This window comes from Saimiri boliviensis, chromosome 14, assembly GCF_048565385.1.
Source record: "Saimiri boliviensis isolate mSaiBol1 chromosome 14, mSaiBol1.pri, whole genome shotgun sequence".
Taxonomy (NCBI): Eukaryota; Metazoa; Chordata; class Mammalia; order Primates; family Cebidae; genus Saimiri; species Saimiri boliviensis.
Genome location: NC_133462.1, coordinates 26,892,242 through 26,917,755, shown reverse-complemented (window position 1 = coordinate 26,917,755; position 25,514 = coordinate 26,892,242). Strand labels below are relative to the sequence as shown.

Below are 25,514 nucleotides of genomic sequence, written 5' to 3'. Positions count from 1 at the left end.
GATGTGTCCTGGTTTCGGCAGCATAGCCAGCTGCTTCTCAAGGCCGTGGCTTGTCCCCAGAGTTGGAGGTACCCTTTGCAGAGTCAGGAACCTGATGCAGGTGAAGTTTGGGATCTGACCAAGTTGGGCTTTGATCCTCTGGGCAGATGTCCATTGCTTCCTGGGGCCTGTGCCATTCCCATTAGGGGTCAGGCAGCCTCTTGATGCCAGAACACCTCAGGCAGAGCCCTACTACCTGATACCCTGTGTCCTCCCTTGGACCACTGGAGGAAGGGTCACATGCACACACAGCCTAGCTACCCACAGGAAGCTTTCCTGCCCTCACTGGCGCTGCCCTTCCCACATGTGACCAGGGCTGCCTGTCCACCAGCACACTCAGGTCTATTCCCTGCAGTGTTTTCATTTTATTTTAGCCAAACGTTTTGCCTGTTTTCTGTTTTAAAATGTTATAGTGATGTGAGACAAACTCCTGGGTTGTGGAGGGAACTGGCTCAGAGGAGAGGGATAACCTGGCAACTGTGAGAGTCCCTGCTTCCTCTGACATCAGCTCATAGAATATGCAACTCCTATACCCCAGTCCAGTGTGTTCTGGCAGCAGGGACACCTGGCCAAGGGGCCATCTGGACCAAAGGTGGGAGGCAGGGCCCTGGATGGCAGCTCTGGCCCAGACATGAATACCTTGGCATTCCTCGTCATCTGTTAGTTTCACCAGAGCTGGCTTTGCTTCATATCTGTTGTATTTCTGAGAGTCTAGGATCTGTACCCGTGTTTATAATAAATGCAATCATTTGGGGGTGGAAAAAAAAAAGAATGGCTATTATATAAAAATAAAAAAATAATGGATGCTGGCAAAGTTACAGAGAAAAAAATGCTTATACACTTCTGGTGAAAGCGCAAATTAGTTCAACCATTGTGAAAAGAAGCATGGTGATTCCTCACAGAACTAAAACCAGAATTACCATTTGACCCAGCATTCTAATTGCGTATATACCCAAGGAGTTATAAATTATTCTATCATACAGACACATACCCATGTATGTTCACTGCAGCAGTATTCACAATAGCAAAGGCATGGAATCAAACTAAATTCCTATCAACGGTAGACTGAATAGAGACTATATGGTATAGTTGGACGTGGTGGCTCACACTTGTAATCCCCGCACTCTAGGAGGTCTAGGCAGGTAAATTGCCTGGGCTAGGAATCTGAAACCAGCTTGGGCAACAAGATAAAACCTGGTATCTACAAAAATTAAAGAAAGAAAAATTAGCTGGGTGTGGTAGCATGTGCCTGTAGTCCCAGGTAACTGAGGGGCTGAGGTAGGAATTTTGTATTTTTAGTAGAGATGGAGTTTCTCCATGTTGGTCAGGCTGGTCTTGAACTCCTGATCTCATGTGATCCGCCTGCCTCAGCCTCCCAAAATGCTGGGATTACAGGTGTGAGCCACTATACCTGGCTTGGGGTAGGAATATTGCTTGAGACCAGGAGGTTGAGGCTACAGTAAGCTACATGCTGCTGCACTCCAGACTGGGTGAAAAAGTGAAACCCTTTCTCCAATAAAATGAAATAAAAGATTTTTAAAAATATGGTAAATAAGCATCATGAAATACTGTGTGGCCATAAAAACAAACCAAGAACATGTCCTCTGCAGCAACATGGATGAAATTGGAAACCATTATTTTTAGAAAACTAATGCAGAAACAAAAAATCAAATACATGTTATTTATAAGATGGTTACTTATAAATAAGAGCTAAGTAAGTATACATGGACACAGAGAGAAACAACAGACAGTAAGGCTTTGTTGAGGGTGGAGGGTGGGAGGACAAAGAAGATCAGAAGAAATACTTGTTTGGTGCTATGCTTAGTATCTCAGTGACAAAATAATCTGCACAACAAACCTTTATGACACAATTTTACCTATATAACAAACCTGCATATGTACCCCTGAACGAAAAAAAAAATACAAAAATCCATTAGTCGGGGAGAGTGCAATTTAGATGGATGGACTGGTTTGTTCTACAAATACGGGCCGAGGTTGGGCTGTGTGTTCATGCAGGCAGATAAGATCATGAACAGGTGATCCAGAAGCCTAGGAGGGTAGAGAAAACAGATTACTGCTGCAGATTCAGTGTCTGGGGATGAGAATATGTCAAAGACTTGCAGACATTTTTGTGGGTTTTGGCAAGAAGCACTGGGATCAAAAATGCTGTAGTAAAATTCCTGAGGGTGGTCCCTTGTTCTGTGAGGGGTGTGGACATGTCAATGTCTAGTGGGTGTGTTTGTGAGTGGGTGGAAATCCTGTGGTGGCAGCTGTAGGAAAGGGGGATTTCTTATCAGAGCTCTTTTCCTCTAAGTTTTCAGGCCTCACTCACTCTGCGCAGATACCTGAAATCACAGAATAGTGGGCAGTGTGACAGCCTGTGTACAGGAAAGCAGACCCTCCCATTTCCAGAAACCCAGAGTTCTATTACAGGACAGGCCTCTCTTGGCACCAAAGTGCAGTTTACTGAACACCAAGCAACTCTCCAAAACAAACATATCGTCTAACGTTTGAATTTTGCCCCACTTTGCTCAGCATAGACCCTGATTCAGGGAACAATCTCACAACATTGTCCTTACTGCTGACACCAATCAAAAACTTCATAGGACTGTCTATGCTTCTGAGCTACTGTTTAATAATTACAAACTCCCATAACCTCCCTCAAGTTTAGTAATGTAATAGAGTTACTCACAGAACTCATCAAAACATTTTAGTTCTGTTTACTAGTTTATTACCAAAGATACAACACGACTGGATGCAGTGGCTCACACCTGTAATACCAGCACCTTGGGAGGCCGAGGCAGGTGGATCACCAGGTCAGGAGTTCAAGACAGCCAGGCCAAGATGATTAAACCCCATTTCTACTAAAAATACAAAAATTTGCCAGGAGCAGTGGCAGGCACCTGGAACCCCAGCTACTCTGTGGGTAACACCTCCCATGAGCATCGAGGAAGAAAAACTGTGCAGACCCCAGGCACAACTAGTGCCTGAAGAATATCGTAGTTTATAGTGTTATGGCTCAGCTGTTTCCTTTATATAATCCTTCATATATAATCATATATTAGTTTATAGAATTAGTGCTTGAAGTGTAACTTACTGCTTACATTTATCTAGCATAGTTAGTTCTGTATAATCTTTCTGTATAATCATATATGGTACTTTCTGTATAATCATATAATCAGTCGGAGCTGTACTGATACATTTAGTGCTGATTTATATAATCCTTCTATATAACCATATAGTAGTTTGTAATAGAAGGAATGCCTAGAGCAGTCGCAGAACAGAAGCAGTACATGAGAAAACAGCCAGACCATGATGAGAACCAAAGATCCAGGCAGTGGCGTCCCTGCCTGAAAGGGCATACGCTGTATGGCAGATATGGAGCAAGTGCCTCTCCTCTTGATAAAGGAGTTGTAGTACCTTGCATCCAGGTCCTGTGGAAAGTAGGCCTCAGGCCTGAGATCCTGGAAGTAACTGAGGGAGAACCGCTCTGATGTGACCAGTCACAGTGGCCGTACGCCCTGTCAGTCTTTTCTTGCTTCTGTGCTAGCTCAAAGAATCCTCCTATAAACATCTTTTTTTTTTTTTTTTGGTCATTTTACGTTGCAGATATTTATTAGATAGATATTCAAGTGCGAACAGATGTCCAGTTATTCACTGGCAGCTGAACATATCAGTCAAGCATCTAGGAGAGATCTGGACTGGAGACAAACATTTATGAGTAATCAGTGTATAGACAGTGGTTAAAGAGCTGTCGGTGCCCTGCCTATACCCTATGATTCTAAGAACTGCCAGTGTCCTCCTGCCAACTTCCAGCTGCTGCTATCCGGTTTTTCTTTTTTTTTAGACAGGGTCTCACTCTGCCACCCAGGCTGGAGTGCGGTGGCACAAATCACAGCTCACTGCAGCCTTGACCCCTCAGGCTCCAGGGATTCCTCCCATAAACATCTGAAGAGAAGTGCACAAGTCTGTCAGCTCCCACTGCATTAAGCTTACAGTATCCCTCTATTAGAAATCCTTTGGTTTTCAGCCCCCAGATAAGAAGCGTTGCGCATGACACCTGTTGCACATGGCCCACCTCCTTGCCTCAGTGACCTAATGGGGATGGACTCCTTTTCTGTACACGACCCTCTACTACTGCGCATGGCACGGCCCCCTGCTGCGCATGGCCCACCTCTCTGCCCAGGTGACATAATGGGTGGTCCCCTCGCTTGTAACTAATGTGATTATGTATGCCCTATTACTAAGCCTATAGATGAGGACCTCACTCACAACCCTGCCCCCTGCTTGTACCTAATAAATACAGATGCTCTTGGGCATTTGGGGGCTGCCACTGATCTCTACTCACAGGTGGTGTGGCCCCCCGAAGTCCAGATGCTCTTCACCAGTTCTTCAGTGTCCTGTCTCTTTACTTCTTGGATCCTGCACCTCAACACAGCATAAAGGAAGCCCCACAACCCTGTGGGGCCACCACAGCCCTACACTACTCGGGAGGTTGAGGCAGGAGGATCACTTGAACCCAGGAAGCAGAGGTTGCAGTGATCCAAGATCATGCCTCTGCACTCCAACCTGGGTGACAGAGCAAGACTCCGTCTCCAAAAAAAAGACACAACCCAGAGAAAGTCAAACAGAAGAAATGTATAGGCCCAAGAAAAGAGGTGGGGAAAGATGAAGCACATAGATAAGCCTGGTAAACAGCTATGATTAATAGAATTCTTCATCCTTTGTGTTCTCCATAAATAGTTTATGAAAGGAAACATCTTTCCCAATATAACTTAAGACAGTGCTCTATTTTCTCACTTATCTGATCTCCAGACATAGGCGCTGCACATTATTAAAAAAAAAAAAAGTTAAATCTTTCTTCACTGTTCAAAATAAAATACGTCTTAACCATGCTTTACTTTAGTTTACCTTTTTCCCACAGCCTCCTGAACTTTCAGCTACCCTCAGTCTGAGTCAACACACAACCCCATTTTATGTCCCTCCTAAGAACATTCTGACTTCAGGGTAAAACATTCTCTAATTTAAAACCTGATTTTATCACCTTCCTTTTGCCATTCCCCTCCTACCTTCTTTCTAATCTTGTTTGATCCTTTCCATTTAAAAAAGCTCTTGTCTGTCTAAGAATTGCAATAACAGTTGGTACTTTCTCCTACTACAATGCTTTCTTGGAATTCAAAATTTTTACATGAATGTTTTATTTTATAAAATCTAGAAACTGCCTCAAAACAATAACAACTTCATCTTCAGTAAGACCTTTCCAGTCTTTTAACATCTTAACCTTAACTTCATCTGCCTGTTGGTCCCCAGCTTTCCAGGGCTCTGTAGCTTCTCTTAGGATAAAGGCTTTTTCCATGGCTGAAGTGAGCAGACTGGGATATCTATGGAGATGGCTCCCCAGAGAAAACTAACTGGGCCTGTAATAACTTCCTTTTGCAGGCTCAATATTAACCTTAGATGGGATTAAGGTTTAATCTCCATGTCTGAGTTATTCACTTAGTGTAAAAATCCAGCAAAATTACTGAAACAGTTTTCATATATATATACATACATATTAAGGTGCATCCATTTCTTTCCTTCTTTTATGTTTTTCTTTTTTCTCTGTCACCCAGGCTGGAGTGCAGCGGAGCAATCTCAGCTCACTGCAACATCTGCCTTCTAGACTTTTTTTTTAGTGATTTAAGCGATTCTCCTGCCTCAGCCTCCCGAGTAGGTGAGATTACAGGCACGCACCACCACACACAGCTAATTTTTGTATTCTTAGCAGAGACAGGGTTTCACCACGTAGGCCACGCTGGTCTCGAACTCTTGACTTCGTGATCTGCCCATCTTGGCCTACCAAAGTGCTGGAATTACAGGCATGAGCCACTACGCCCTGCCCGATGCTTCCATTTTATACTTCCATAAGAAAAGTAAAGTATCTATTTCAGCCAGTAAAAGGATTATTTTATCAAAATTATGAAGTAAAAAATTAGTTATATGAGAACACGTCTAAGAGGTACCAAATTTCTCCTCATAAAATTTAGCAATAATCAGAAATCAACACAGGATATAGAACACAGGTGTTCAGTCACAAATCTACACTGCAAAAAGAGAAACGAATGTTTTCATCATTTATATAACTCACCAATTACCTACCTTTTTTTTTTTTTGTGGAAATGTATTTTGTACAGCCAAAAAAAAAAATTTCTCTTATTGTTTACTTTGGTGGCATTCTAAAAGCTAAGCCTTGAAATTGTTTGAAATCACCCAGCCATAAACACCCCTGAGTAATTGTCTAGACTGACTTTGAGAAATAAAAAGTAAGAATTTTTGGGCCAGTTGTGGTGGCTCATGCCTATCCCAGCACTTTGGGAGGGCGAGGCGGACAGATGACAGGGTCAGGAGATTGAGACCATCCTGGCCAACATGGTGAAACCCTGTCTCTTAAAAAAATACAAAAATTACCTAGGCATGATAGGAGGCATCTTTAATCCCACCTACTCAGGAGGCTGAGGGAGGAGAATCGCTTGAACCCAGGAGGAACAGGTTGCAATGAGCAGAGATCACACCACTGCACTTCAACCTGGGCAACAAGAGTGAAACTCTGTCTCAAAACAAAAACAAACAAAATAAATAAATAATTTTTAACAAATAGAATATGTAATCAGATTTTTTTTCTGAAATCCACCTTTTTTCTGCCCTTTACAAATATTTTCTTACCATTCAAATCATACCAATAGAATGCAATTTACAGTTCAACAACTGGAGTCAAACTCAGCCAGGCACAGTGACTCATGCGTAATCCTAGCATTTTAGGAGGCTGAGGCAGGTGGATCATGAGGTCAGGAGTTCCAGACAAGCTCAGCCAGCACAGTGAAACTCTGTTTCTACAAAAAATACAAAAAATTTAGCTGGGCACGGTGGTGTGCGACTGTAATGTCAGCTACTCAGGAGGCTGGGGCAGAATTGCTTGAACCAGGGAGGTGGAGGTTACAGTGAGCCAAGATCACACCACTGCACACCAGCCTGGGTGACAGATAGAGATTCTGTCTCAAAAAACAAACAAACAAACAAACAAAAAACACTGGAGTTGAAATACATGAACAAATCTTTTCAGGGCGGCAAACCTCAGCAGTGGCGATGCTGATTAGAAAACAGACGTGTCCACTGGGTGCAGTGGCTCAAGCCTGTAATTCCAGCACTTTGGGAGGTCAAGGCAGGCAGATCACAAGGTCAGGAGTTAAAGACTAGCCATGCCCATATGTTGAAACTTTGTCTCTACTAAAAATACAAAAATTAGCCGGGTGTGGTGGCAGGTGCCTGTACTCCCAGCTACTTGGGAGGCTGAGGCAGGAGAGTTGCTTGAACCTGGGAAGCGGAGGTTGCGGTGAGATGAGATCATACCACTGCACTCCAGCTTAGGTAACAGACCAAGACTCTGTCTCAAAAAAAAAGAAAACAGATGTGTCTGATATATGTGTCAAGTCAGGTCATCCAATCACTTGAGAGATTCTCCCACCCAATCCTACTCACTTAAGTGCTCAATGGCCACCCTCTCAGGAGACACTGCCCTATGCCTCAAGTGAATGCCCCAAGTGCATTTTACTTTGCACGCTTTTGCACCATCTCACTGGGGTCACTTCTGTTTTTCTTTTGGGATGCTATTTTTTCTTTCACAAATCTTAGACAATTCAAAAAACAAATTATTTCTGTGTTTTCCCGTCAATACCAGCAACTGATTGATGGCCAGCAATGTGTCTCCAAGAAATGGAAGCTGGGTTGAGTGAAGATCAAGGGGTTAGCTTTTCAAAGGAAGAGTACACCAGGAGATTCTTCTCAGCCCCAGGGCATCCATCTACTCCTTGAGAGGCTACACTCCATACCTCATGTTGTCCTATGGGAGAAAATTACCCAGGAGATGATAGTCACTAGACACTCTAACAGACATAGCATAGCCATGGTGGGTATATTGGTTTATTCACGGAAAGTACTGAAACTGAGGACCAGGAAAAAAACTAAAGGGTGGCTATGGATGTATCACCCTATAAAGTTTCCAAAGAAAAACCTTGACACAAAAATATTTCGAATCTCTGTGCCTAGGGAAAATAAAAGGAAAAGAATCAAAAGATGATTTACAATACAGTGTTAGGAGATGGTTCTTCACTTTGTTCTCATGAAAAATATTTTCAAACAGAAAACCATTTTTTAAGTGCCATATGCTTTGTCAAAAAATGATTAAAATATAGTATCTAAAATTTACAATAAAAGAAAAATAGTTAATGTGAATTAAATAGGGAAAGCTGGCATTTGGGAATGTCAGAACTGGAAATTTATTATTTTACTGATAGTCATAGTTAGGCTAGAGAAATAGCAGGTAGGGGGTAGACCCAAGACCATGCTTGGAACAGCTGTGAAAAATTAGGATAAAATTAGTCCTGTGGATGTAAAAATAACCAAGTGCCAGGCAATTAGACTGAGGTGGCTCTAGTCCCTGGAATCCTACTTTTTAAAAAATTTAACTCAAATGTATATATTTTTTTTTTTTTGTAAATTACTACATTGGGGAAAACAAAATTCAGGCTTAACCAACCATAAGCTGCCAATTAATTTCTCATTACATAACCAGGAAATTTCTATCTTAATCATACAAATTAAGAAGCGATGTATGTAATTGTACTTAATCAATTACTTAATTTGGTTTTCTTTATCGTGTACCTTTAAATTCTTTCCTTTGGCTGAGCACGATGGTTGGTGCCTGTAATCCCAGCACTCTGGAAGGCCCAGGCTGGTGGAGTGCCGGTTATCAGGCCTTTGAAACCAGCCTGACCAACACGGCGAAACCTCTTCTCTACTAAAAATACAAAATCAGCTGGGCCTGGTGGCGGGCGCCTGCAATCCCAACTACTTGGAAGGCTGAGGCAGAGGTTACCGTGGGCCGAGATCCCGCCATTGCACTCCAGCCTGAGTGACAAGAGGGAAACTCCATCTCAAAAAAAAAAAAGAAAAAAAAAAAAAAACGGTCTTTCATTCAAGCGTCTCTCATAAGCCACAAACTAAAAAGCACAGTTGGGTGTGCAACAGTCTCTGAATCACTATTCGATTAAATTCTTTAATTTTGTACGGCGACTCCCATAAATTTTTAATAGGGGAAAAAAAGGAACTGGGAATTACAGGGACCAAAGCTCTTCCCATTCATGAACCCTCACCCAGAGTCGGGGATTGTCCTGACTGGGCCCTCCCGTGGTCCCTGCACTATCTGGCAGAGACGGGGCTCTGCGAGTGCAGAAACGCCTAGAAAAGGCATTAGGCCAGGGCGCACGGAAGAGACAGGACTCCCGGGACCCGCCTGTTAGCTCAGCCGCCATATTATGGCTGAAGGGGAATGAGGTCGAACTGGGAAAGAACTCGGGGTGCAGACCGCGGAGCTGACTGCAGGGAGGCCTCAGTCCCACCACAGCCCCTCCCCCTCTCTCGGGATGTCGGACCCGAAACTCTCACCATTTCTAGGGTTCCAGGGGTTCCCGGCGTCTTAGCTGTGGATCTCCCAATACCTGAAGGTCACAGAGCCACAGAGGCTGGGCCTCTAGGCGCAGAGGACACAGAAATGAAGAGACACGGAGCTCCGGCTTCAGCTAGAGACAAAGGCCCCCGCCATATCCCGGAAGCTGCCCTGTCCGCTCCAGCTGCGTGCCCGATTGGATGGTTCCCAGATCAGCGTCTCTTATTAGATAACGTTCTAGACCCCGCCCCCTCAGACCCGGAGTGACAGATGTGATCGGATGCGGGGCTGAATGGAGTGACAATCTAAGCTGCTACCTCTTCAGGCAGGGCTTTCTCCCTGAGCTGAGTCAGGCCCGCCTCAGAGGGTATATGCATTTATAAATAATATAAATAATATACTATATGGCTACTCACAAATAGAAATAATAATTATTTTAAAACTTCGGATTTTATGACTTTCCCAGCTTCTGGTCCTTTGAGCAGGCAGCCTGGGATTTTAAAAAGGAGGCAATCCTCTGAAAAAGCTACACACATGACTTTTAATTTTTTTAGTAGCCAAACTTTAAAAAAAAACCAACAAGAAACAGGTGGAAATAATTGTAACAACCCACTATATTCAAAATATTTTAATATGTGAGCAATATGTAATTATTAATAAAGTATATATATATTTGGAACTAAAATATTTAAAACTAATTCTGTATTTTACCTTTCTAGAAAACCGCAGTTTAGACCAGCCACATTCCAGGCACCCAGGAGCCACACATGGCCAATACCTGCCACATTGAAGTGCAGCTCTGCTGTCAGGTGGGTGGAGTGCCTGAACATCTTTCTGCCAGAGGTAAGGGGAACAGCTTCTCCCTACCAACATTTCTTGTCAGCGTTGAGGGTCGAACAGATAGTGGCCATAGAAAGGGCAGAAGGCACTGGGAATAAAATAGCCACAGGTAGACCACTGCTGGCCACCTGTTGCCCACCTTCCTTCCAGAGATCAAGCAGGGAACAAAAAATGCTGGAGCCACAAGGGAAGAAAACTGTCTTCAAATCTGTCCAGTCTTGACCTTCGCTGCTTATAGAAAAAAATAGGTTAGTTAGCCCGGGCGCGGTGGCTCATGCCTGTAATCCCAGAACTTTGGGAGGCTGAGGTGGGTGGATCACCTGAGGTCAGGAGTTCGAGACAAGCCTGACCAACATGGCAAAATCCTGTCTCTACTACAAATACAAAAATTAGCTAGGCGTGGCAGTGAGTGCCAGCAATCCCGGCTACTCAAGAGGCTGAGGCAGGAGAATCGCTTGAACCTAGAAGGTGGAGGTTGCAGTGAGCTGAGATCACACCACTGCACTCCAGCCTGGGCAACAAAGCGAGATCTCGTCTCAAAAAAATTTTTTTAAAATAGGCTAAAGGCAAACTTATATTGCTATCGTCTTTGGCCTTAATGATCAGTATGTGGTTATCTTTTACTTCCTGTGAATATAAGCACCAATCTTGAGATTTTCTTCTCAGGATTATGTGTTTAAGGAAAACAAACAAACACAAACAAACAAACAAACATGTTCCTAACCTATTTTAATAATCTAGGATACTAAATTACTAAACACACACACACACACATTTAATTTATATTTAACTGATTATTTTATCTCTTCTGTGATTAGTAATGAAACGTGGCATTTTAAATAATGGAAGGTTTAAGAACTCAGAAATGAACCAATGGCTGCTGGCATTCTGGTTTCTCCATGAGTTTACACTTAACATTAAATTTGTCATCTTAAATATCAGGTTTGTTTTTCTAGTTTAGGTGCATAATAGTAAGGGGTTATCACAGATAATTTGAGTTAGATCAAAGAGGTTATTCAAATGACATATCTTTAAAAATTCATTACTGGCTTATTTAACATAGAAATGTTGCAGTATTTTCCTGAAGTTCAATTATTTTTTGTTTCGCCTTGGTTAGCAGTTTTGCAAAAGTCACCATCTTCATTAAAATACAATTTTTACTCAGTCCAAATGGTTTGATCCTTAAATTATCAAAAACCTGTATTAAACTTGTCTGGGCCCTTATTTTTTTATGAACCTCCTTATAGACACATTCCTCTAGGATTTTTTTAAGCGTTTGAAGTTTTTAGAAACTAAATTAGAATTAAACCATTGACCAGTCAGGCTCAGTGTCTCACACCTGTAATCCTAGCACTTTGGGAGGCAGAGGTGGGTGGATCACCTGAGGTCAGAAGTTGAAGACTAGCCTGGCCAACATGGTAAAACCTCCTCAATGCTAATAAGATAAAAATTAGCAGGGCGTCTGGAGACTGAAGCAGGAGAATTGCTTGAAACCATGAGACAGAGGTTGCAGTGAGCCAAGACTGTGACAATGCACTCCAGCCTGGGTGACAAGAGCAAAACTCTGTCTCAAAAAAAAAAAAAAAAAAAAAAAAAAATTAAATCATTAACCATGAAAATGACTTAATTATGAAAAAACAAATGAAAAATTGATTATATCCATGGACTACAATTTATCATAATAATTATTATGACTGAGTATATACTCATATATATTAGATTTAAGACATTTTATATGATTTTTGAATAAATATTAATAGCATATTTATTAGAATATAAGTTGAAGGTCTAACATCATTTAATTTGACAATGCTTCCCATGTAATTTAACATATCAAATAATCTTGCTTCTCACACTTTTGGATGCTGTATTGGCCCTCTATAGCATTAAAGACATTTTTTAAACAAATTTCATTTTGAGAACCCTGTTAAATATGTCAAAAGGTTACAATACCCGACCAAAATAGAATCACAGGTCACCATAACACAGAAGTCTTTTATTTAGCCAGTGATAATTAAGATTTTAAAAAATAAAACCTCTGATGCAGGCCGGGCGCGGTGGCTCAAGCCTGTAATCCCAGCACTTTGGGAGGCCGAGGCGGGTGGATCACAAGGTCGAGAGATCGAGACCAACCTGGTCAACATGGTGAAACCCCGTCTCTACTAAAAATACAAAAAATTAGCTGGGCATGGTGGCGCGTGCCTATAATCCCAGCTAGTCAGGAGGCTGAGGCAGGAGAATTGCCTGAACCCAGGAGGCGGAGGTTGCGGTGAGCCGAGATCGTGCCATTGCACTCCAGCCTGGGTAACAAGAGCGAAACTCCGTCTCAAAAAAAAAAAAAAAAAAAAAACCTCTGATGCAGAAGATTCCATTTTTCAATCAAAAAACCTGAGAAAGAGCATGAGAAACATTTCAATTTTTCCCCCTTTTTAAATTTATTCAAAAGGTGAACAAAAATATTTTGTCTTTTTTTTTTTTTTAGATGGAGTTTTACTCTGTTGCCCAGGCTGGAGTGCAGTGGCACAATCTTGCCTCACTGCAACCTTGACTCCTGAGTTCAAACAATTCTCCTGCCTCAGCCTCCCGAGTAGCTGGTATTACAGGCATTTGCCACCATGCCCAGCTAATTTCTGTATTTTCAGTACAGATGGGGTTTCACCATGTTGGCCAATCTCATCTTGAACTCCTGACCTTAGGTAATCTGCCCACCTTGGCCTCCCAAAGTGCTGGGATTACAGGAGTGAGACACTGCACCAGGCTTTACTGGTTCATTTTAATAATCATATATTTTTGTTCAAGAGAAAACAATTTTTACTTATTAGTGTATTGATACTAAATTTAATTTTAAATAAAATTTTATAAATAAATACATCATATGTCACTTTTGACCACTCTCATTTTCAATACATAGGTTATCTCCTATACTTGTTTTAACTTTATATACTTTATTTGAATTTACATTCTATTTTATTTTTTCAATTTGAAGGAAACTTTAATTTCAAACTAGAGAAAATGTTTATTTTTTCATCAAAAGCATATTTTGCTTTTGTTTACACTTTCTATGAAGAGCTGTTTTTTTTCTTCCATCTACTAATTTTATATATATTACATTAACCTTAAAAACCTAATTTATAGTGAAATTCCTAGGATGTAATTTTTAACTGTTTTATATCAGTATTTAAGGATAAAAATCATTTTATATTGTTTATAAAACTTTTTTTTCAAATTTTCCATTAACAGATCTAAATATATTTAATTTTTTATATATCATATAAAAATAAGATTCTGGTCAGGTATGGTAGTTTACACTTGTAATCCCAGTACTTTGGGAGGCCAAGACACGGAGACTGTTTAATCCCAGAAATTTGAGACTAGCCTGGGCAACACGGCTAGTAATCCATAGCTATAAAAAATAGAAAAATTAGCTGAGCATGGTGGCCTGCACCGTAGTACCAGCTATTCAGGAGGCTGGGGTAAGAGAACTGGCTGAGCCCAGGAGGTCGAGACTGCAGTGAACTGTTATCAAGCCACTGTATTTCATCCTGGGTGACAGAGATGTTTCTTTAAAAATGCCAAATGGCAAAAATGTGTGGGTTTTTTTGTGTGGGTGTGTATGTTTTCTATTATTCTTTTTCTAATCATTTTTGGGGTACGGGTAGTGTTTAGTTACATTTGTTAAGTTCTTTAGTGATTTCTGAGATTTTGGTGCACCCAGGACACAAGCAGACTACACTGTACTCAATGTTCAGTCTTTTAACCCTCACACCCTTCTGACCCTTCCCCGTGCCCCCAATCTATTATATAATTCTTATGTGTTTACATCCTCATAGCTTAGCTCCCATTTCTATGTAGAACATATAATCTTTGATTTTTTTATTCCTGAGTTACTTCATTTAAAGAATGCTCTCCAACATCATCTAAATTGCTGCAAAAGCCATTATTTTATTCTTTTAATGATTGAGTATTCCATGATGTGTGTGTGTGTGTGTGTGTGTGTGTGTATAGTTAAGTATCACATTTTCTTTATTCACTCTATGATTGATGGGTATTTAGGCTGGTTCCATATTTTTGAAATTGCAAATTTTGCTGCTATAAATATTAACAAATATTTTATAGTATATTTCTGTAGTTTTCTTTTTTTGAGAGACTCTATGTTTCTCTAGCTGGAGTGCAGTGACGTAACCACAGCCAACTGCAGCCTCAAACATCTGGGCTTAAGAAATTCTATCACCTGGGCTGGGCTCGGTGGCTCAAGCCTGTAATCCCAGCACTTTGGGAGGCCGAGGCGGGTGGATCACGAGGTCAAGAGATCGAGACCATCCTGGTCTACATGGTGAAACCCCGTCTCTACCAAAAATACAAAAAATTAGCTGGGCATGGTGGCACGTGCCTGTAATCCCAGCTACTCAGGAGGCTGAGACAGGAGAATTGCCTGAACCCAGGAGGCGGAGGTTGTGGTGAGCCGAGATCGCGCCATTGCTCTCCAGCCTGGGTAACAAGAGCAAAACTCCGTCTCAAAAAAAAAAAACTCCGTCTCAAAAAAAAAAAAAAAGAAAGAAATTCTATCACCTTAGCACTCTGAACAGCTGGGAGAACAGGCATGTGCTACCATGTTCAGCTAATTTATTATTATTATTATTTGTAGGGATGAGGTCCCACTATGTAGACCAGGCTGGTCTCAAACTCCTTGGCTCAAATAATCCTCTGACCTCAGCCTCCCAAAGTGTTGGGATTACAGGCATGAGCCCTTACACCCAGACTAAGGTTTAATTTTTTGAACAAAATACAAAAAACAGGCTGGATATGGCAGCTCACGCCAATAATTCAGCACTTTGGGAGGCCGAAGTGGGGTGATCATTTGAGATCAGGAGTTTGAGACCATCCTGGCCAACATGGTGAAACCCATCTTTTCAAAAGTAAAAAAAATAGCTGGGCATAGTGGTAGCTGCTTGTAACCTCAGGTACTCAGAGGCTGAGGTGTGAGAATAACTTGACCCAGAGAGATAGAGGCTGCAATCTGCACTGCAGCCTGGACAACAGCCCAAGACTCCATCTAAAAAACAGAAAAAAGAAAAAAAAATAACCCCAGCATTTAGGTTCATTAATAGGATCCAAGGAAATGTTTTGCATATCAAGAGAAGTAAATTAATAAGCAAATATTAAAATTGAAAGCAAATTAGCGGGGCGCGGTGGCTCAAGCCTGTAATCCCAGCACTTTGGGAGGCCGAGGCGGGTGGATCACAAGGTCAAGAGATCGAGACCATCCTGGTCAACAAGGTAAAACCCCGTCTCTACTAAAAATACAAAAAATTAGCTGGGCATGTTGGTGCCTGCCTGTAATCCCAGCTGCTCAGGAGGCTGAGACAGGAGAATTGCCTGAACCTTGGAGGTGGAGGTTGCAGTGAGCCGAGATGGCGGCATTGCACTCCAGCCTGGGTAACAAGAGCGAAACTCCGTCTCAAAAAAAAAAAAAAAAAAAAAAGCAAATTAAAATACCTAAATATTATATACATAACATGACAGTTTAATTTAAAGCCTTAGGACATTAAAGTACAGTATACTAATATCCTTAGTGAAGAATATGGTATTTCCATAAGAAATTCAAAATGAGGCCGGGCGTGGTGGCTCATGCCTGTAATCCAAACACTTTGGAGGCCAATGCAGGCAGATCACCTGAGGTCGGTTGTTCAAGACCAGCCTGACCAACATGATGAAACTCTGAGGGTCTTTAAAAAAAAAATAAATAAAAATAAAAAAAAAGGAGGGGGGCTGGGCGCAGTGGCTCAAGCCTGTAATCCCAGCATTTGGGAGGCCAAGGCGGGTGGATCATGAGGTCAAGAGATCGAGACCATCCTGGTCAACATGGTGAAACCCTGTCTTTACTAAAAACACAAAAAATTAGCTGGGCATGGTGGTGTGTGCCTGTAATACCAGCCAGTCAGGAGGCTGAGGCAGGAGAATTGCCTGAACCCAGGAGGCGGAGGTTGCGGTGAGCCGAGATCATGCCATTGCACTTCAGCCTGGGTAACGAGCGAAATTCCATCTCAAAAAAAAAAAAAATTGAAAATCAGATAATTTCTAGGTTTTAAATACTGATGCAGAGCATATAAATATAGAAAGTCTCCAAGGTGTTCCCATAATGTAGTATTAGTTGAAATGAAAACTGGGCAAACTCAGAAAAAGACAATTTAAAGTTAATCTCAAGTATCAGAATAGGTACAGGTCTTATAAAATGCAGAATTTTATTTAAACAATTTATTATGCAAATGTATGTGTGTGTGTATATATATATATATATATATACATATATATATATATATATATATATATATTTTTTTTCTTTTGAGATGGAGTTTCGCTCTTGTTACCCAGGCTGGAGTGCAATGGAGCGATCTCGGCTCACTGCAACCTCCGCCTCCTGGGTTCAGGCAATTCTCCTGCCTCAGCCTCCTGAGTACCTGGGATTACAGGCACGCACCACCATGCCCAGCTAATTTTTTGTGTTTTTAGTAGAGATGGGGTTTCACCTTGTTGACCAGGATGATCTCGATCTCTTGACCTCATGATCCACCCGCCTCGGCCTCCCAAAGTGCTGGGATTACAGGTTTGAGCCACCGCGCCTGGCGGTATGATTTTTTTTTTTTAACTAAAAGATAAAATTATTTAAAAAAAAAAGGCTGCACCTTAGAAAACACCAGAGAAGTTATACTAAAATGTATTTTTGCAGATGCAGTAAACATAAAAAAATTTAATTCAAAGTTAATTCTATGTAAATATCAGAATTTACAGTAGGTAAATAACAGAGGCACTAACATTTCAGATATTACACTAAATCAGTGTTGGGTATGAAAACTAATCTTGGACGGGTACGGTGGCTCACGCCTATAATCCCAGCACTTTGGGAGTCCGAGATGGGTGGATCACGAGGACAAGAGATCGAGACCATCCTGGTCAAGATGGTGAAACCCCGTCTCTACTAAAAATACAAAAATTAGCTGGGCATGGTGGCGCACACCTGTAGTCCAGCTACTCGGGGGGTGAGGCAGGAGAATTGTGAACTCAAGAGACGGAGGTTGCGGTGAGCCAAGATCGCGCCATTGCACTCCAGCCTGGGTAACAAGAGCGAAACTCCATCTCAAAAAAAAAAAAAAAAAACTAATCTTTGGCTGGGCTTGCTGGCTCATACCTGTAATACCAGCAGTTTGGGAGGCTGAGGCAGGTGGATTGTCTGAGGTCAGGAGTTTAAGACCAACTTGGGTAACATGATGGAAAAGTCTCTAGTAAAAATAAAAAAAATTAGCCAGGAATGGTGGCTGACATCTGGAGGCTAAGTCAGCAGAATCGCTTGAAACTGGGAGGTGGAGGTTGCAGAGACCCGAGATCGCGGCACTGCACTCTAGCCTAGGCAACAAGGTGAGACTCCATTTCAAAGAAAAAAAGAAATATAAATAATATCCATACATTTTAGAATTCTGAAAAATTACTAATAAATGTTTGTTATACAGTTTTCTTTGAACATGTGCTCTTTGACTGCCAACATAGTGCCTTTTATTTTTAATTTGCATAGAGTTAAATATACACATATTACTCTGAAGATAAACCTTAGGTGTAAGAAAATTGTGAAGTGTGTATGTGAATTGGAGTTTGTACTTTTTTTTTTTTTTTTTTTTTTTTTGAGACGGAGTTTCGCTCGTTACCCAGGCTGGAGTGCAATGGCGCCATCTCGGCTCACTGCAACCTCCGCCTCCTGGGTTCAGGCAATTCTCCTGCCTCAGCCTCCTGAGTAGCTGGGATTACAGGCACGCGCCACCATGCCCAGCTAATTTTTTGCATTTTTAGTAGAGACGGGGTTTCACCATGTTGACCAGGATGGTCTCGATCTCTTGACCTCATGATCCACCTGCCTCGGCCTCCTAAAGTGCTGGGATTACAGGCTTGAACCACCGTGCCTGGCCAAGTTGCCACTTTCGAGGTGAAATACAAAAGGTTTTACAGATGAAACTGAGGAGTTCCTATGTAGTTTACATAGGGCATGAAAGATTGGTCGGACCAGGTGTGCCATGTCCATAAGGTGCAAAAAACAGGCTAGGACTAGGTGTGGCACTGGGCATGTGAAGAAGCTGGCTGCCCCACCCTAACCTTACATTATGCAGATGAGTTCTCTACCTGGCTGGCACCATATTGCCTGCTTCTTTTTTGTACACATGGTGACAAAAAGAAAAAAAAAAAAGGGAAGATGGAACCTCCACGTTGAACACACCTGACTTCCACCTAGTCCTTTCCTGTTGGCACAGCTTTCGACGTTCACCTGTGCAAGCTTCCAGCTTTTTAATTTATGTTTGTAGCTCAATTGTTCAGGTTCTTCCTGGTTAGAAAAACAATAATTTTGAGGCTGCTTTTAGTTAAAAGGTAAACTTTGCCAAAAACCACTTTGCCCTCACCTTTTTTTTTTTTTTTTTTTTTTTTTTTTGAGACGGAGTTTCGCTGTTGTTACCCAGGCTGGAGTGCCATGGCACGATCTCGGCTCACCACAACCTCCGCCTCCTGGGCTCAGGCAATTCTCCTGCCTCAGCCTCCTGAGTAGCTGGGATTACAGCACGAGCCACCATGCCCAGCTAATTTTTTGTATTTTTAGTAGAGACGGGGTTTCACCATGTCGACCAGGATGGTCTCGAACTCTCGACCTCGTGATCCACCCGCCTCGGCCTCCCAAAGTGCTGGGATTACAGGCTTGAGCCACCGTGCCCGGCCGCCATCACTTTCTACCTAAATAATTTACTTCTAGCTCCTGTATTAATTTCATCTTCAATTTGACCAATGAGCACTTCCTACTTTCCCAGCCTATTCCTGTCAAAATATTCTAAAAAGTTGATCCCCAATGCTTGAGAAGACTGATTTGAGTAATAATAAACTCTAGTCCCATCACAATCATCTCTGTATGAATGACCCTTTCTCAGTTGCAATTTTCCTGTCTTGATAAATTGGCTCTGTCTAGGCAGTGGGCAAGTGAACCCACTTGTTAGTTACACCTTCCCTGATCTAACTCCCTCCACCAGCTCTCGCAAGCACTCTTTTACCTCTTCTTGGTCTGTTTTCTGAAATAAAAACTTATCTTCAGAGTTGTCTCCAACAGGAGAGAAACATCAGATTACTAAAACTTTAGGAACAGAGATTACACACTGGTTTAAGAGTGTGCCCTCTCTTGCATGGCATATATACAATGGAATACTATGCAGCTATTAAAAAGAATGAGTTAATGTCCTTTGCAGGAACATGGATGAAGCTGGAAGCCATCATTCTCAGCAAACTATTACAGAAACAGAAAATCAAACACCACATGTTCTCAGTTGTAAGTGGAAGTTGAACAATGAGAACACATGGACATAGGGAGAAAATATAACACACAAGGGCCTGTCAGAGGGTGGGAGGCATGGGGAGGGAGAGCATTAGGACAGATAACTAATACATGCAGGGCTTATCACCTAGATGATGGGTTGATAGGTGCAGCAAGCCACCATGGCAGATGTATACCTATGTAACACACCTGCACGTCTTTGTTGATACCTGCACATGTATCCCAGAACTTAAAGAAAGAAAAAAAAAAGGAGTACCCTTTCTTCAAGATGGTGTGCATGAAAAGGCAGAAAGCGGGCCCCAGAGATCTGGGGGTCTCCAAGTCAGCATGGGGGGCCTGGGTCCCTTCACCAGAACAGAAGCTCCCCACCCTCTGCCCCATTTCAGCAGATAGAAGAGGCAGAGGTGGAGGAAAAGGCCGTGGGGAGGGGTCCCCTGGTGCCTCCAATAAGCCCCTTGGGTCCCACTCCACGGGGACTGGGGATGAAGACGCGGCGGCTGGGCGACTGGGGCTCGCCGATGCCCTGGTTGAGGTTGGCATGCAGCAGCAGCTTGGCTCTCAGCTCACAGTCCGCGCTGCGCAGCGCCGCCACCGCCGCCACCCTGTTCAGCCCTGGCTGCTTCGCGGCCTTTTCCTTCATACTGCAGCCACTGGCTCAGCTTGGTGCCCAACTCGTCCGTGGCGATGGTGGCCCGCGCGGCCCTCGCCTCAGCTCGCCGCGCCAGCTGTAGCTATTTTTTTTTTTTTTTTTGAGACGGAGTTTCGCTCTTGTTACCCAGGCTGGAGTGCAATGGCGCGATCTCGGCTCACCGCAACCTCCGCCTCCTGGGCTCAGGCAATTCTCCTGCCTCAGCCTCCTGAGTAGCTGGGATTACAGGCACGCGGCACCACGCCCAGCTAATTTTTTGTATTTTTAGTAGAGACGGGGTTTCACAATGTTGACCAGCATGGTCTCGATCTCTCGACCTAGTGATCCGCCCGCCTCGGCCTCCCAAAGTGCTGGGATTACAGGCTTGAGCCACCGCGCCCGGCAGCTGTAGCTTTTGAATTAAAAATTCTTCTCCAATTCATTACATTTACCGGACCCTTCTCTAATAGAAATTCACTGACTTAGAACAATGCTTGACCAACTTCTGTAGGTTATCCTTCAGTACAAAATGTGTACAATAAGATCTGTAATACAACTAAAGTTACTACAACACCCTTTATATTTGTAACCGTTTTTGAGAATACTCTTAACTTTAAAGACATATTTTATGAAAGATTTTTGACAGTAATTGTATTTTTTTTTCTTTTTCTTTTTTTTTTTTTTGAGAGGGAGTTTCTCTCTTGTTATCCAGGCTGGAGTACAATGGCATCATCTCGGCTTATCGCAACCTCCACCTCCTGGGTTCCGACAATTCTCTTGCCTCAGACTCCCAAGTAGCTGGGATTGCAGGCACGCACCACCACGCCCAGCTAATTTTTTGTATTTTTAATAGAGACCAGGTTTCACCATGTTGACCAGGATAGTCTCCATCTCTTGACCTCGTGATCCACCCGCCTCGGCCTCCCAAAGTGCTGGGATGACAGGCGTGAACCACCGCGCCCGGACCAGTAATTGCACTTTAAATGCTTTTATTAACTATGAATGTTTTCATGTTGCATAATAGGTGAGTAGGCATTAATGGGTTTTCTGTATTTGTTTGTATTTGTACACCTTTTCTCAGGCATAATAGCTTTCCTGTGAAATAAAGTGTGAGCACTGGTTACGTTTTGCCACATTCCTCACACTGGGAGGAGTTTTGCCAGTATGAATTATCTTACCTAAAATCAAGTGTGGCAACCCTATAATGGCTTTGTCATGTTTTGGACATTTTTAGGGTTTCACACTAGAAATGTATGCATTTTTTCTTGTGCACAGAAAAGTTAGAGGTGTTAGTAAAAATACTGTTGCATCTTTCAGGTTTTTAGTTTCTCTTCAGCATAAATTATTGCCATTGTGACATTGGTGATGTGCGGGTCACTACCGGGTAGGTGTCTGTACTGCAGATCCTGACTCAGTGACAAATGAATAAATACATTCAAACAGAGAATACAATGTAAGAATCAGGTGAGGGGATCATGGGTTTCTCACAATGAGAGAGACTGATCATAGCTACATGACAACCTCTAGTTGTTCCTCCTCACATTTATTCAGTAGAGCTTTAAAAAGAGGTTCCAAGCGAACATGCTTCTGGATAATTAACATGGGTTAAAAAAGTGGTTTTACAAATGATAAAAGCTCAGGTTCCAATACTGAAAGTAAATACCATTAATGGGTACTCTCCCTGGTTGAACTCCTTTTTTTTTTGAGACGGAGTTTCACTCGTTACCCATGCCGGAGTGCAACGGCGCCATCATGGCTCACCGCAACCTCCGCCTCCTGGGTGAAGGCAATTCTCCTGCCTCAGCCTCCTGAGTAGCTGGGATTACAGGCACGCGCCACCATGCCCAGCTAATTTTTTGTATTTTTAGTAGAGACGGGGTTTTACCACGTTGGCCAGGATGGTCTGGATCTCTTGACCTCGTGATCCACCCGCCTCGGCCTCCCAAAAGTGCTGGCATTACAGGCTTGAGCCACCGCACCCGGCCTGAACTCCTCTTGAGATGGCCATCTGGAGGCATCAGAGGTTACTGAGTAAACCAAACTATTCAAATAAACTCCCTTGCATTCCCTAGATATTTGCTTTTCTTATAACTAAATATAAAAAGGGTTTGGCTGCCTCTGGACTAAATTTTCTCAAACTATGCAAACCTCTAAGCCTCCCAGGGCGGTTTTTGATAACAATTTCTAATATTTTTCCCTTAATATCTTTGCTACCATCCTGAGTGCATCCCAACATGCCATGTCTCTTAAGAATTAAGAACTTGTGGCCAGATGTGGTGGCACACACCTGTAATCCCAGTACTTTAGGAGTCCAAGGTGGGTGGATCACCTCAGGTCAGAAGTTGGAGACCAGCCTGGCAAAGACAGTAAAACCCTATCACTACTAAAAAGACACAAATGTGCAAGGCGTGGCTGTGGGAACCTGTAATACTAGGTACTCAAGAGTCTGAGGGAAGAGAATGGCTTGAACTCAGAAAGCAGAGGTTGCAGTGAGCCAAAATTTTGCCATTGCACTTCATCCTTGGTGATGAGTGAAACTCTCTCTCAAAAAAAAGGCGACTTGTTACAAAGTTTGCCACATTCCTCACACTTACAGGGCTTCTGTCCAGCATGAATTATTTGTAATGAAGGTTACAAATTCCTTATATTTTAGGGTCTATGTTTCATATAAATTCTCATATTAAGTCAGAGTTGAGAGCTGGTTAAAGGCTTTCCTACATTCATAGGGTTTCTCTCCAGTCTGAATTATCTTATGTTTATTAAGATTAGAGGAATTCATAAAGGCTTTCCCACATTCTTCACATCTGTATGGTTTCTCTCCAGTATGAATTTTCTTTTTTTTTTTTTTTTTGAGAGGGAGTTTCGCTCTTGTTACCCAGGCTGGAGTGCAATGGCGCGATCTCAGCTCACCACAACCTCTGCCTTCTGGGTTCAGGCAATTCTCCTGCCTCAGCCTCCTGAGTAGCTGGGATTACAGGCACGTGCCACCATGCCCAGCTAATTTTTTGTATTTTTAGTAGAGACGGGGTTTCACCATGTTGACCAGGATGGTCTCGATCTCCTGACCTCGTGATCCACCCGCCTCGGCCTCCCAAAGTGCTAGGATTACAGGCTTGAGCCACCGTGCCCAGCCTGAATTTTCTTATGTCTAGTAAGGTCAGAGGAATTAATAAAGGCCTTCCCACATTCTTCACATCTGTAGGGTTTCTCTCCGGTATGAATTTTCTTATGTCTAGTAAGGTCAGAGGAATTAATAAAGGCCTTCCCACATTCTTCACATCTGTAGGGTTTCTCTCCTGTATGAATTTTCTTATGTGTAGTAAGGGTTGCAGATTGGGTAAAAGCTTTTCCACAATATTCACATCTGTAGGGTTTCTCTCCAGTATGAATTTTCTTATGGTTAGCAAGGTTAGAGGAACTTGTAAAGGCTTTTCCACATTCTTCACATCTGTATGTTTTTTCCCCAGTATGAATTTTCTTATGTGCAATAAGGTTAGAGGAATGCCTAAAAGCTTTTCCACAAACTTCACATCTGTAGAGCTTTTCTCCAGTATGAATTTTCCTATGTGCAATAACATGTGCGGACTGCTTGAAAGCTTTTCCACAATCTTCACAGCTGTACGGTTTCTCTCCAGTATGAATTCTCTTATGCGCAGAAAGGCTTGAGGAGTGCATAAAGTCTTTGCCACATTCTTCACATCTGTAGAGTTTCTCTCCAGTATGAATTTTCTTATGTGTAGTAAGGGTATTAGATTGGGTAAAAGCTTTGCCGCATTCTTCACATCTGTAGGGTTTCTCTCCAGTATGAATTTTCTTATGTGCACTGACGTGTCTGGCCTGCTTGAAAGCTTTTCCACAATCTTCACATCTGTAGGGTTTCTCTCCAGTATGAATTTTCTTATGGTTAGCAAGGCTAGAGGAACTTGTAAAGGCTTTTCCACATTCTTCACAGCTGTATGGTTTTTCCCCAGTATGAATTTTCTTATGTGCAATAAGGTTAGAGGAACTTGTAAAGGCTTTTCCACAATTTTCACATCTGTAGGGTTTCTCTCCTGTATGAATTTTCTTATGTGCAATAAGGTTAGAGGAATGCCTAAAGGCTTTTCCACAAACTTCACATCTGTAGAGCTTTTCTGCAGTATGAATTTTCCTATGTGCAATAACATGTGCGGCCTGCTTGAAAGCTTTTCCACAATCTTCACAGCTGTACGGTTTCTCTCCAGTATGAATTCTCTTATGTGCAGAAAGGCTTGAGGAGTGCATAAAGTCTTTGCCACATTCTTCACATCTGTAGAGTTTCTCTCCAGTATGAATTTTCTTATGTGTAGTAAGGGTATAAGATTGGGTAAAAGCTTTGCCGCATTCTTCACATCTGTAGGGTTTCTCTCCAGTATGAATTTTCTTATGTGCACTGACGTGTGTGGCCTGCTTGAAAGCTTTTCCACAATCTTCACATATGTAGGGTTTCTCTCCAGTATGAATTTTCTTATGTGCAATAAGGTTAGAGGAACTTGTAAAGGCTTTTCCACAATTTTCACATCTGTAGGGTTTCTCTCCTGTATGAACTTTCTTATGTGTAGTAAGGGTTGCAGATCGCGTAAAAGCTTTTCCACAATCTTCACATCTGTAGGGTTTCTCTCCAGTATGAATTTTCTTATGTTTAGCAAGGTTAGAGGAACTTGTAAAGGCTTTCCCACATTCTTCACATCTGTAGGGTTTCTCTCCAGTATGAATTTTCTTACGTCTAGTAAGGTGTGAGGACCAGTTGGAGGCTTTGCCACATTCTTCACATTCGTATGGTTTCTCCTCAGTATGAATTTTCTTATGTGTAGTAATGGTTAAGGACTGGTTAATAGCTTTGCCACATTGTATATATATGAAGAATTTTTTCCCAATATGTCTTATCTTGTGTCTTTTGGCATTTGAAAACTTATAGAAGATTTTCACATATTTATCACATTGAAATATTGTTCTCTGGGTACTTGTCAAACTTTGGTTGAGTCCATTATAAACTGCTTTCTGCATATGACACTCATCCACACATTGACAGCCATTATTTAACTGTAAATTGTCATGTTCACATTTTTCATATCTTCTCAGTATCATTTTTTGGAAAGAATCTTTAATCCCCTGCTCTGACCAAAGATCTTGGGTAAAATGAGAACATGTAA

The 25,514-nt window shown here is 42.2% G+C and overlaps 2 protein-coding genes across 8 annotated transcripts in view; both read right to left on the bottom strand.

The window, feature by feature from the left end:
• LOC104650333 (uncharacterized) overlaps positions 1-9,694 on the bottom strand; it is a 46,194-nt gene extending 36,500 nt beyond the window's left edge. Inside the window, 5 exon segments of the mRNA XM_074385660.1 lie at positions 7,819-7,915; positions 9,520-9,529; positions 9,531-9,630; positions 9,632-9,669; positions 9,671-9,694. Of these exon segments, the coding sequence (XP_074241761.1) occupies positions 7,819-7,915; positions 9,520-9,529; positions 9,531-9,630; positions 9,632-9,669; positions 9,671-9,676 (251 nt within the window). The 5' untranslated portion in view covers positions 9,677-9,694.
• LOC101049669 (uncharacterized) overlaps positions 1-25,514 on the bottom strand; it is a 63,765-nt gene that overhangs the window by 17,676 nt on the left and 20,575 nt on the right. For 3 of the 7 annotated variants that reach the window (XM_010332425.3, XM_074385638.1, XM_074385637.1), the window contains exon 3: positions 1-25,514. This exon is cut by the window's left edge and continues 17,676 nt beyond it. In XM_010332425.3, coding sequence (XP_010330727.2) covers positions 23,449-25,514 — 2,066 coding nt within the window. In that variant the 3' untranslated portion in view covers positions 1-23,448. The other 4 variants (XR_012513684.1, XR_012513685.1, XR_012513686.1 and 1 more) reach the window with 4 other exon arrangements.